This window comes from Heterodontus francisci, chromosome 26, assembly GCF_036365525.1.
Source record: "Heterodontus francisci isolate sHetFra1 chromosome 26, sHetFra1.hap1, whole genome shotgun sequence".
Lineage (NCBI taxonomy): Eukaryota > Metazoa > Chordata > Chondrichthyes > Heterodontiformes > Heterodontidae > Heterodontus > Heterodontus francisci.
Window position 1 is genome coordinate 41098402 of NC_090396.1, and position 13951 is coordinate 41112352.

The following is a 13951-nucleotide window of genomic DNA, read 5'->3' on the forward strand; positions in this document are numbered from 1 at the left end:
CCCCTACTGGATTTATTAGTGTCAAATATATATATTTATGACCCCATGTTTTAGTTTTCCTTGCAAATGGGAATATGTCTACCCTATCAAACCCTTATAAACTTAAAAACCTCTATTGGGTCATCCCTGAGTCTTTTCTAGAGAAAAGAGCCTCATTCTGTTTAATCTTAATAGGTATAACCCCTCAGTTCTGGTTACATTCTAGTAAATCTTTGTTTTTTCAACCTTCTCCATGCCTCTGTATTTTTAGAATATGGAGACCAGAACTGTTTACAGTACTCCAAGTGGGGTCAACCCAAGGTTCTTTCCAAGTATAACATAACTTCTCTGCTTTTCAATTCTGGTCCTTTGAAATGAACCCCAGTGCATGTTTGCCTTTTTAAAATTTATGACCTAATTAATCAGTGATGCCACTTTTCGTGATTTGTCCATCTGTATCCCCAGATCTCTCTGCTCCTCTACCCCTTTTAGACACGTATTTTCCAAACAGTTTGGGGCCTACTTATTCTTCCTACCAACATTTACCACCTCGCTGTTATCTTGAAGTTCATTTGCTAATTACATGCCCATTCTCAAGTATATTAATGTCTTCCTGTATTTACTTGCAGTCCTCTACTGTATTAACTATAGCTCCCAATTTGGGGTCGTCCGCAAATTTAGAAATTGTTTTTTTTTTAATTCCAGACTCTCAATTGTTTATTTACGCTGTGAACAGTAGTCATCCCAGCACGGAACCTTTCTGGAACACTGCTTTCCATCTTTTGCCAGTCTAAGTAACTAGCTTTAGGTCCTACTCTATTTTCTGTTTTGCAGCCAGTACGCTTTCCATTCTGCTGCTTGTCTCCTGACTCCACGTATTCTGACCTTAAACATGAAGCTGCTATGCAGTACTTTTATTCAAATCCTTTTGAAAATCCAAATATATTATGTCTTCTGTATTGCCCTGGCCTACTCTTAGTGTTACTGTGCCAAAGAATTCACAAATGTTGGTCAAGCATGAACTTGCCTTTTGAAATCTGTGCTGACTGCTCTTGCATTTTCAGTTTCTAAATGTTTTTCTACTACATCTTTGGTAGGAAAGATAATGAAATTCTTATTCAATGTTGAGCTAATCTGTCTATAGTTCCCTGGATTTGTTTTGTCTCTTTTTTAAAAAAAAAAATAGGCCACAAAAAACGCACTATCATGGGTTAAAAACTGCTTTCTGAAGGTACTCCATTACTCTCAATGGTAACCAATAAATAGAACTGGTTGCAGTGTATCTGATAGCATACTTGATGGGAACCATCTAATCTCAAATAGATTTTCTGTATTTGTTTGTTTTAAAGGCTTTTTGTAAATAGCCATTTACACTATTTCTGAGGTTTCCACTGAAGTAATCATAGAGAAATCAGTAGAATCCCCATTTCCCCCACCCCCACCCCCCAATAGAAATTCTGGGCTTCAATCTCCTTCTGTAAAGGAAAAACATAATATGACACTTGTAAAAATTTATGGTTGTTTCATTTAGTTCATTTAAGAGACCCAAGCTTCAAGGATCAATAGAAAATTTGCATGGCTCATAGTAGATTTTCCAGATGCAATATACTAGGGAATAAATCTGAGTGAACACAAACACTGCAGAAAGGGTGTGCGAACTGATTCTAAATCTATCGGTTTTTTTCCAAGGATTACACTGATTCAGTATTTTGCATCTTTTTGACTTTTCTCTGTATTTATCTAATAAATAAATCTTAACAAAGTATTTCTATATTGTAAGCAGCAGTGGCCTGACTGCCTTTATGGAAGTACAGGAGAATTTGGTTGCCATCCCTCATGTTCTCCAGTGACTAAATATACCAGAACTGAAAAGTTAATTGTTAAATCTAGGCATGTTCATTCATGCAGCACATACAATGGCACAGCTTTTGGGTCATAGGGGACTCTAAGTCAATAGAAATCTCCTCTCTTTTGCCACAAACACAAGATAAAGTTGTAGGGAAACACCAAATGGTAAGTTTTCTATTAAAATTGTGGAGGAAATGTGACTGTTCAATTCACTCGACTGTAATAAGATCTACTTTGAGTTAAATCACAGGCTTATAATGCAAACGTGATGATTATTTGTACATTGCTTTGTTGGAGGAAAATATTGGTCCTCTGATATAATTAAATGTAGTAATGAGTGTCAATAAAGCAATATTCCATAATCCTGATGTCACAAACCTGTATTTTTGGGGGGCCTTGATTTTAGCATTAACTTGGTATTGACTTCAATTCTGTCACAGTACATAAGGAGTTAAACACCTGTTTAACTTGTAGTCGAATGTTCCAGCATTGTTTTGTTGCAGTAATTAGCTGGCTTGTCTGAAAATGGAAACTCACAAAATGAGCCATGCCATTGAATTCAAATACTACTGTCTACATGATACATTTAAGCATTTGGTTGACTGGCATCCCCTTTTGGAATCTAAGTTAGTTACTGGAACATGTAAGTTTAAGATGCCTTGAGGTATTAGCTGGAGTTTTACGTTGGGCGGGAGGCCCCACCCACTGGCCCAAAAGTCGGAGGTGAGCCCGCCTCCACTGGGCCTGGGAAGCCTCTCTGAGGTAGGAAGTCCTGCCTAATGGAGCTGCTAAGCTTAACTACTACTATTTTGTTTGGCACATAAAAGCCTTAAAAAAAAAAGTGTCGTGTTGTCACTATGTTGGCTTCTGCAGTTAAGAAAGATCACAAACAGATACTGGATAGAACCATTAGTTGAAATAATCTGAAAACCTGTTTGTTTCCTTGGCACAATTTTGCCTCTAAACATTCTCTAGATATTAGAGTTGGGGTTCATCAATGACAGCAGTCAGAATCATGGAAGCCAAAACATAGAGAGTAAAATAAACTTTTAAAAAAACACAATGTGTTCACAAAATACAATTTGTATAGATCATAAGTGTTGTGCAATACACGTATGTCTTGCAGTTTCTTAGCTTCCTCCACGCAAGGTTGTCCTTTTTTTTTTTTTGTTAAGCCTAAAGGTTTTTCTACTGAGATCCTGGGACAGTACACTCAAGAATTTCCATCCTGTTGCTTAACACATGAATTCTGTTTGCACAGACAATGATACCAAAGAATACAAGCTTTTGTAATTGTATGTCTTGTGGGTTTAAAATATTTACAGTTCTTGGATTAGTACTCCACTGTACCAGTCGTTCAGTAATGTACTGAGATAGCATATACAACTTAAAGGTGATTTACATATACAAGCTTGTCCTGACTTGTAATTGGGTTTAGTTAGTATAGCACAAGCCCAGAGAATTGGGAAATGTGACTGCAACCTTCTATCACAAAAAAAACCATAATTTTTGAGGGGTATTTTTTTCAATTATTCATTCATGGGATGTGAGCATTGCTGGCAAGGTCAACATTTTTTGCCCATCCCTAATTGCCACTGAGAAGGTGGTGCTGAGCTGTCATCTTGACCTGCTACAGTCCATATGGTATAGGTATGCCCAGAGTGCTGTTAGGGAGGGAGTTCCAGGTTTTTGACCCAATGACAGTGAAGGAACAGCAACATAGTTCCAAGTCAGGATGGTGTGTGACTTGGATGGGGAACTTGCAGGTAGTTCCCTTGCATCTGTTGCCCTTATCCTTCTAGGTGATAGAGGTCACGGGTTTGGAAGGTGCTGTTGAAGGAGGTGTGGCGAGTTGCTGCAGTGAATCTTGTAGATGGTACAGACTGCTGCCACCGTGTGGTGGTATGGATGAGGTGCTGATCAAGTGGGCTGCTGTCCTGGATGGTGTCGAGCTTCTTGAGTGTTGTTGGAGCTGCATTTATACAGGCAAGTGGAGAGTATTCCATCATACTCTTGACTTGGGTCTAGTGGATAATGGACAGGCATTGGGGAGACAGGAGGTGAGTTACTTGCCGCAGGAATCCCAGCCTCTGACCTGCTCTTGTAGCCACAGTATTTGCATGGCTAGCCCAGTTAAGGTAACCTCTAGGATGTTGGTGGGGAATTCAGTGATGGTAATGCCATTGAACATCAAGGGCAGATGATTAGATTCTCTCTTGTTTGAGATGGTCATTGCCTGGCACTTGTGTGGCGTGAATGTTACTTGTCAGCTCCAGCTTAAAAGTTGACCACATCGTGCTGCATGTGGCCATGGACTGCTTCAGTATCTGAGGAGTCACGAATGGTATTGAACACTGAAATCATGGGTGTACATCCCCACTTCTGACCTCATGATGGAGGGAAGGTCATTGATGAAGCAACTGAAGATGGTTGAGCTGAGGACACTGCCCTGAGGAACTTCCTGTCTCAATGTCCAGGGACTAAGATGATTGGTTTCAAGCCAGCACAACCCCCTTCCTTTGTGCTAGGTATGACTCCAACCAGTGGAGAGTTCTCCCCACGATTCCCTTTGACTTCAATTTTGCTGGAGCTGCTTGATGCTCAGTCAAATGCTGCCTTGATGTCAAGGGCAGTCATTCTGTATTCAACTCTGGAATTCAGCTCTTTTGTCCATGTTTGGACCAAGACTGTAATGAGGTCTGGAGCCCAATGTCCCTGGCAGAACCTATACTGGCGTTTAAAATCCCTTGTAGTACAATTTTGAAAGTCGAAGTGCCCGTAGTGGAGCTCCGAGCACCAGGTCAAAAAGGTGGGGGGAATTCATGGCTTAGCCAGCTGGAGCGATACTGTGGCGCCAGACCAATTAACAGCCTGGCACCAGAATCCACCACCCTTTTAAAGATGGGGATTGTGCCTCCAAGAGCTGTCAGCCACTCACAGGGCTGACAGCTCTGCTGTATCGGCAGCGCCACTAGGATCAGTGGCCACTGCCAGTACTGCAGAGGCCTTGGACCCAGGCCTAACGCTGGAGCCCCAGACCCAGGTAGGTGAAGCAATGTCACCGGGGCCAGTCTAGAAGCCTCTGGCAAGGGGGATGTTGAGTGCCTGGGGATTGGGGTTCAGGGAGTTGCAGGTTTTCCTGGTGGTGGCCCTCCCATGGATCACAGATTACCCACAGGGGGATCACCTTGTTTTACTGGGTGACATCCCTGCATGACAGAAGGCAACCCCTCTGCCACTGGTTAAATCCCAGCAGCAGTCGAAAGAGGCCATTAATAGGAAATTTGAGGGCTTCAATTGGCCTCTGGGTGGAAGGCTGTCATTAGCCTATCCCATCCCTGGCCAAATTGCATTGCGACGGGGAGGTGACGGGCCCTCCACCCCCACATCCGTCGCAATTCTATAGGCCCCTCCATCTCGGAGTGGGGTGAGGGAAGGGTCCATAAAATTTAGTTCTAACAATGTTGAGTTTAGTGAAACTCCTGGGGGTATGCTCATTTAGGGCCTTTTTTTTAACCTACAAGGCCAAGTGCCTAACTTCTATAAATCAGCAGTAACTTCATAATTTGTAAGTTAATATAATTGGGATTTTTTATTTTCTTTTGGTTGTGTTTATGTGGGTTTTTTGATGCCAGGCTACTGTTTGTAATAAACAAAATAATTTATGCTTTTATTCGGAAGGTTTAAGAGAGCATGGTTCTAAAAATATTCACCCACTTAAAAGTCCTCTGTGGCCAATGGCCAGCTGTTCTGTACACTGGAAACTTAATTTCTATTTATCCAGGATATTTTGTTATTTAAAAAAAAAAAATTCAGAAATGTGTTTTATAAGATGCTAGTTTTGGGACATCACAAAAGATGATAGCTCTTATCCTGCCTGTGTCCACTTTGAATAATTAGTTCATCTATTGAAGTGAGCAAAAAGAACTGCAAATGTTTAAATATGGTGGGCTGAATTTTCAGGCCACCCCTGCAAGATCAGGAATGGAAGCAAGGGCGGGGGCTGAAAATACTGGCACGGCTGGCGTGTCAATTTCAGGATGCTGTTCTCATCAACAGCAATTTTAAACAGGGCAGTGGAAGGGTGGGACAGGGATCAGGCTCTCCTCCCTATTGAGGCCAATTAAAGTAGTTTAAAAGATTGTTGGAGGGGAGGGTGGAATGTTTAAGGGGCTGCATAGGGAGGTGTCTGTTGCAGATCAGCTGAAGGGAGACAGTACGTAGTGGGGAACCAGTAATTGATACCCAGGGAATCACCCCAGCCCCATAAGAGGGTCAGCAGGGCAAGGGGGACTTGGCATTTGGTAAGGAGTGGCGCAGTGGTTAGCACTGCAGCCTCACAGCTCCAGCGACCTGGGTTCGATTCTGGGTACTGCCTGTGTGGAGTTTGCAAATTCTCCCTGTGACCGCGTGAGTTTCCGCCGGGTGCTCCGGTTTCCTTCCACAACCAAAGACTTGCAGGTTGATGGGTAAATTGGCCATTGTAAATTGGCCCTAGTGTCGGTAGGTGGTAGGGGAATTGAGGGAAGGTGGGAATGTTGTAGGGAATATGGGATTAAGGTAGGATTAGTAAAAATGGGTAGTTGATGGTCGGCACACAATCAGTGAGTCAAAGGGCCTGTTTCAGTGCTGTATCTCTCTAAGGAGGTGTGAGTACTCTGCTCAGGTATTGAATGGGGTTATCGCCAACACCACAGCCAACCACGCCCTCCCCCCCACCCCATGCCTGCCATCCCCCAGCATCCTAGGATCCTAGGGGCAGAAGAGAGGGGGAAAGATTGCCAAGGACCATTGTGCAGCCATCTGTCCAGAAGGAAGGTTGCAGCTGGCAATGGGGGCACAACTGTCAGATTTTGTGGCCCAATAGCAATGAAGGGCAACACTCCCCACAGGAAAGGCAGAGCCCTGAGCACCAGGAGGGCACAGGAGAAGATAAAAGGGCAGGAAGACAACTGAACCATACCTTCAATACAGGATCTACTGTCAAGCAGAACGACCTGTAGATGACCATGACCCAGTACCACAGGAGACTGCAACTCTCCAGGCAGATGGTCACGGATCTCTGATCTCATAACTGAAGACCTCACACCTCGCAGCACTGGTTGCCATGCCCTGCCAGTGGATGTCAGCCAATGTGGCCTTGAACGTCTTTGCTTATGCCACCTTCCAAGGATCAGCTGTGGACCTTAGTGGTATCTCGCAAGCACCCCACTGCATTTTGCAGGTCACTGATGCAGTCTTTGCCCCAGCTGGACAGTATACTCACTTAATGCATGCTCTCACAGGGGCAGAGGGCATTGGGTTTTGCCTCCATTGCTGCATTCATCCAGGTGCAGGGCAACATCGATTGCACCCCCGATGAGCTGTCTTCGAGGTCCAATATTTGCCTCTCGACCAACATATCCTAAAACAGATTGTAGTCATTATTAAAAGTACTTAATTGCCTATAAAGAGCTTTGGGACGTCTTGAGGTTTTGAAAAGTGCTTTGTAAATGCAAGTTCTTTCAGGTGGGTATTGCAAGTTTTGTAAGGAAACGATTATACTTTGCAATAATGCAAAAATGTCCAAAGCCAAGAAAGCTATACTCAGCGAAGTTGGAAGAAACCGTGATGGGAGAAAACCACTCTTCGCAATACCTCAATTCTAAGTGTGTGAGAATTCCATGTTATTTTAATATTCAAAACTGATCTTATGCAGGCTTCTTCCAGTATTAAAAATGGTTTTTCTTTGTTTTAATTGGAAATTTTGGGTCTGGCTGCATGCTTATAAAATCATTCTAGCTCATTATAAAAACTTTAGCAGTTTCTGCTGTTTCCCAACAGTAGGTTTTAGTAATGATCCCAGTTTATTTTATCAGCTGAGATTCATGTTAGAAATGTTGCCATTGAGGTATTCTTGGCATAGAGAAATAATGGCTTTATTATCTTAACTCTTCTGGGTCCAGAAGCAGTTCTCCTTGATGAAGGTGTTCTGGACCAGACAAGTCATGTGATCTTAAAAAAAAAAATTGTTGGTTCATTTTGCTGATTCTGCAGTTCAAGGATCTACTGAGAGAACATACACGCAATTCATGAGTCAGGACCATTAAGTTCCATGTTAATCATTTATCGTTGCTTTATTCAAAAATACAAAGACACTTTGGACTCTTGGTCCTTTGATGCAAAGGATAGTTGTGACTGTTAAGGTTTAGAAAAATGTATTCTATGTGCAATATAATCATTTTTTGACCCCTTTGGTTTTGTTTTTTTAGAAGCTTAGTGATGGAAATTATTTTTGAACTATTTTAATGAAGCAGTGGCATGGTTAACAGTAAATTAGAGCACAGGGCTACATCTTGCTTGTCTGTTATCCTCCTTTTCTTCCTCTTTCTCCACTCCCTTTTTCCTTTTCTCTTTCCTTGGGTGTGGTGGTAGGGAAGTAGGCCACAGGCCATATTTTCTGCTGGCGGGTGCAGAATGCCAGGGGATCTAGCCATGGCTGTACTGCCCAGATGAGCTATCCTCAGTTGGGGGCAGGATTCAGCTGGGGCCATGGCTTTGCTTTGGGCTGGTCAGTTGTCAAAATTTAGGATCATTGTACAAGAAGGAATCTGACCGTGGCTGAAGGCTAGTAATTCCTGGACATTTACTGTTTTTAATGTTTTCCCTTTTGCTTCTGTTTTTTAGGGGACTAATTGTAACTAATAGTAAAAGCAACAGTTTGACAAAATCTATGCCATTAAGCACAAAGACAGCAAAAACTTGCATTACATTTGTTATACAAATATAATAAAATGTCCAAGGCACTTTTATAGGAGCATTATAAAAAACAAAATATGACACCGAGCTACATGAGATATTAGGTTAGATGACCAAAAACCTGGTCAAAAAGGTAGGTTTTAAGGAGTGTCTTAAAGGAGGAAAGTGAGGGGGTATTCCAGAGCTTGGGGCCTAGGTAACTTAAAACACAACCATCAATGGTGAAGCAATTAAACTCAGGGATGCACAACAGGCCAGAATTGCAGGAGCACAAATATCTTGGCAAGTTTGGGGCTGGAAGAGATTACAGAGATAGTGAGGGGCGAAGCCAAGGAAGCATTTGAAAAAAAGATGAGAATTTTAAAATCAAGACGTTGCTTGACTAGAAGCCAATGTAGGTCAAAGAGCACAGGAGTGCTAGGGGAACGGGAATTGATGCAAGTTAAGACATGGGCAGCACAGTTTTGGATGGCCTCAAGTTTACGGAGGGTAGAATGTGGGAGACCAGCCAGGCGTGCATTGGAATAGTCAAGTCTGGAGGTAATGAAGTTATGAATGAGGGTTTCAGCAGCCGATGAGCTGAGACAGCCGTGAAGTCGGGTGATGGTACAGAGGTGGAAATGTGATCTTTAGCATCAGAAAAGAAACATAATTTTGTGATCCCTGACTTGCCCTGGTATCTGATTACAGGGACATGGGTGAGACAGGGATCAAGTTTTGTAGCTGTCCCATGGCTGTAAGTATCCAGCCAGAAGCATGAAGATATGAGCTAAAGACACAGCAATTTTAAAGAAAAAAATCTCTCCTTTGAATTACAACATTGGCATTTATCCTGAATATGGGGAAAAGAATATTAATTTTTAATCTAACAAAGTAAAAGAAAAATTCTTATACATGACCATCTCATCCTTTTGTGTTACTCAATTGAAGTGCTTTTTGAAGAAAGCTAACCCAGCTGAAGAGTGAGTCACACGCAATGACTCACTGATCGTCCTGCCACGTTTTTGTAACAGAGGAGATTTATTCAGAGAATGGTTTTGCTTGGAAATGTATTTCCTTTGAATTCTGTGGTCTCCATTCAGTGGCAAATTAAATACTTTTTAATCCTCATGGACTTCACTAGAGTTTTTGAACATGAAATATTTTTTTCCAACTGGCCTGCCAATCCTATCAAGCAAACTTTCTTTTCAAACCCTGTTTGACCTTGCCAGTACTTTTTCTGTTTGTTTTTAACCAAACAGAAGTTTTATATTTTTAGAGAAAACAGAAAATGGGGTAGTGGTTAAACTGCAGTCCAGATGCAGCGGGATGGGAGAAGCTGAAGGCTTTAAAGCCACCCAGGAGATCAGTTTTTGACTTTAGGTTTTGACAACCTGGCATTGCATTTACATTGTGACCCTAGATGTCAAATATCCGATCGCAAGCTACTTTTTGCATAATTTAACGCATTCATAGTCATGAGTTGATTTTTGATTTCCTTAAAATTGCATTATGCAATGGCTGCTGTAAAAGTTCTTGTAGAAATAATTCCCTCTCCCTTCCTTCCAGAAATGAAATACAAGAATATTGTCATCTTCCTTCTTTCTCTTCCCAAACCTCCATGAGCATGGAAAAAATTCTGGACTGTTGGCTGCTGCTCTTTCACTAGCAATAACTGTTGGAGGCAGACATTTAAAACCAGCAGGATGCCAGGATTTAATGTGAAACTGGCAGTTGTTGCTTCAGTTTTCTCTCTGCTTTTAAAAAAAATATAGAAAAAAGAAACAAGTATTCAAGAAAATCTCAACACAAATCAGGTTTGAGATGAAGATCTTTTACTAATTATTAGATGGTAGGAGAAATGTGCTGTTTTCACTTGCTCTATGTGAATATGGTTGGAATACATCGTCCCCACCCTCTGATTTTCTCAAGAGGTTACCAAGACACTAAAGTAGCATCAGAACCACAGAATGTATACTCAAAAGGACAACCAGGAGTTTGGAAAGGACTTGCAGATAATAGACTACAATAAATGGCCAGTTGAGATATTTCATTAGAAGTAAATTAAAACTACTCTTGGTCAATTATCCATGCGGCTGCTCAAATGAGATTTGACCCAATGAGGTGGTCAGCTTAGAGCAACATCCTGATTTTCCTATTGTCTGAAATGAACACAGGATTTTCAAGTTTTTTTTTTTTTATTTATTTCATATTTTAAATGGGAAGTCATGCTCAACTCCTTTTGATATTCAAATAAAAACCCTTCCTTCCAACTTTGATTCTTATGCAACTGTACTTGTACCTATAACCAAATATAATTCATAGGATAACCTATAGTTAGAAATCAAAGTAATTCACAACCACGTTGACGACAACTAGCTTTAACATAGAAAAATATTCCAAGGCACTTCACAAAAACGTAATCAGCCTAAAATGGAAGTCAAACCAGAGATGGAGATATTAGGAGGGGTAACCAAAAGTTTTTGGTCAAGAATTTTAGGTTTTCACTGCATTTCTATTCCTTACTCAACAGCTCAAGAAGGAAAGAAATTAACTGATTTGATCCCTACCTCTGCCTTTTATTGGTTTAAATGTTCTCACTACCATGTTTAACTACTCTGCAAGAACACTGGTAACAATCTGTTTTGGGTGGAACCTTTCCATCTTGAAAACTTCCAACTTTCTCAGAACTTGTCTTAATGCCTTAGGAATCTAAAACCTTCCCTTCTACGCCATCTCTCTGGCCATGCAGCGATGTATCTAGCCCACTATGCTTGGGTGATCCATCGTATGGTATCAGGTGTAAACCTGAGACTACCCTTGTGATCTTGTACTTCAGCTTAAAACTTAACCCCTTCTGCAAGACCTTTACTCTACTCTTTGCTGTGTCATTGCTTCCTGTTTGACCCACTACTTGTAGCAGGTTTACTTCTCCCCAAGGTTTACAACTCTCCATGTTACATTTCCTCATACCCTGACACAAAAGGGGTGACATGCCATTCAGAAGTCTCAGTCCCAGCCACAAATCGGCATTTTAAATTCCATCCCTCCCCACCAACAGGGAGTCTTCAACTTACCTTGGAGTGTGATCATAACTGCTGATGAGAAATCTCAGTATTTTTTATCAAAGCAATTCAATGTGTTAAAATTGTGGAGTACTTTGCAACTTACCACTTGAGAGTAACACCAGCGGTGTCAGCCAGGCACCTGTTTTATTTTTTATTTATTTAGAGTTACAGTACTGAAACAGGTCCTTCAGCTCACAAAGTCTGTGCCGATCAACAACCACCCATTTATACTAACCCTACAGTAATCCCATATTCCCGACCACCTACCTACACTAGGGGCAATTTACAATGACCAATTTACCTATCACCTGCAAGTCTTTGGCTGTGGGAGGAAACCGGAGCACCCGGCGAACACTTACGCGGTCACTGAGAACTTGCAAACTCCACACAGGCAGTACCCAGAATCAAACCCGGGTCCCTGGAGCTGTGAGGCTGCGGTGTTAACCACTGCACCACTGTGCTGCCCATCTGTTGTACAAGCTTACAAATTTTTCTTTCTATTGCAAAACTTACATTTAAAAAAAATAAATAAATCCAACAAGATAATGAAGCAAATAGACAATTGTATGAATGTTTGTTCCCCTCTCCCACCCCCTCTTCCCCTGTGCAGCTTGTTAAACCACTGCAACTGAGGGAAAGTCTAAATATATAGTTTTCAGCTATAAACTTCTGAAATTTCTCACTAATGTAGGAATCCTTATTTGGCTGTTTTTTTTTTCAACCATTCTTATTGGTAATCTGGTTTGAAGTTTAACTTAAGATGTTGCCTTAATACTACTGTATATGCATTTGAAATGAACAGTTTTTTTTTTCAAGCGGTGGTGATCTCTGCAACCCATTCACTTTCCTCCTGGTGAACAACTGTTTGGCAATAAACTGTGGGGAAAGAAATGGGGAGAGAAATCTGGGATGGGTACACCAACAGATTGTGAATGTACATTTTATTATTGTTTTAGGAATTACACGGACAGCTAGTGGAAAATTGAGAAGAACTGCTGATATCACAAGTCCAAGTAAGTAACCACATAATTAACATTATGGTAGAGAACACCAGCAGCTTGTCAAGTTTTATATAGAATTACAAAGAATATACAACACAGCAAAAAGCCATTCAGCTCAACCATTACACACTGGTATTTATGCTCCACTCAAGTCCCTTTCCATACTTCCTTATCTACTCCCTTCTCCCTCATGCTTTCCTTAATTGCATCTCTATTTGCCTCAGTTACTCCCTGTGGTATTGAGTTCGACATTCTCATCACTCTCTAGGTCAAGAAATTTCTTCTGAATTTCCTATTTGATTTCTTGGTGCCTATATTATATTGATGGTCTCAAGTTTTGCTCTTCTGCACAAGTGGAACACCCACTCCGTGTCTACTCTGTCAAAACCTTTCATGATTTTAAAGACATCTTCTAGGTCATCACTAAGCCTTTTTTTTCCTCCCAAGAGAATGGAGGCCCAACCTGTTTATCCTTCCTGATGGGTATAACCTCGCAGTTCTGATATCATCCATGTAAATCTTTTTTGCACCCTCTCTAGTGCCTCCTATATCCCTTTTTTATAATGCAACCTGAACCATGGGCAGTACTCAAAGTGCAGCCAAATCAAGATTTGGTAAGTTTAGTGTAACTTCTCTGTTTTCAATTCTATCATTTTAGAAATAAACCTGGTGCTTGGCTTGCTTATTTTTAAATGGTCTTATTAACCTGCTTTGCTACTTTTGATGATTTGTGTATTTGTACTCCCAAAACCCTTTGCTCCTCAACCCCATTTAGATTCTCAATTTCCAAAATAATATGTAACCTCCTTTTTATATTTCTTAAAGTGGAATAACTGTTTAAATTCATTTGTCAATTATATGGCCATTCTGCAAGTTTATTAACATTGTTTATTTTATTTAGAGATACAGCACTGAAACAGGCCCTTTGGCCCACCGAGTCTGTGCCGACCAACAACCACCCATTTATACTAATCCGACATGAATCCCATATTCTCTACCACATCCCCACCATTCTCCTACCACCTACCTACACTAGGAGCAATTTACAATGGCCAATTTACCTATCAACCTGCAAGTCTTTGGCTGTGGGAGGAAATTGGAGCACCCAGCGGAAACCCACGCAGTCACAGGGAGAACTTGCAAACTCCGCACAGGCAGTACCCAGAACTGAACCCGGGTCGCTGGAGCTGTGAGGCTGCAGCACTAACCACTGCGTCACCCTGTGTCTTGTAATTTTTGCAGTCCTCCTCAGTATTGACTATTCCACACCCCATCCAATCATCCAAAAAGTTAGAAATTGTGTATTTGATTCCAAAATGTAAATGATTAATATAAATT

General features: G+C 41.3%; 1 protein-coding gene across 4 annotated transcripts in view; it reads left to right on the forward strand.

The window, feature by feature from the left end:
- Positions 1–13951, forward strand: part of LOC137384287 (septin-9-like) — a 413392-nt gene that overhangs the window by 137482 nt on the left and 261959 nt on the right. For 2 of the 4 annotated variants that reach the window (XM_068058094.1, XM_068058098.1), the window contains exon 2: positions 12569–12625. The exons of the other annotated variants lie outside the window; for them this stretch is intronic. In XM_068058094.1, the coding sequence (XP_067914195.1) occupies positions 12569–12625 (57 nt within the window). The remainder of the gene's footprint in view (positions 1–12568; positions 12626–13951) is intronic. 4 annotated transcript variants of the gene reach the window in all.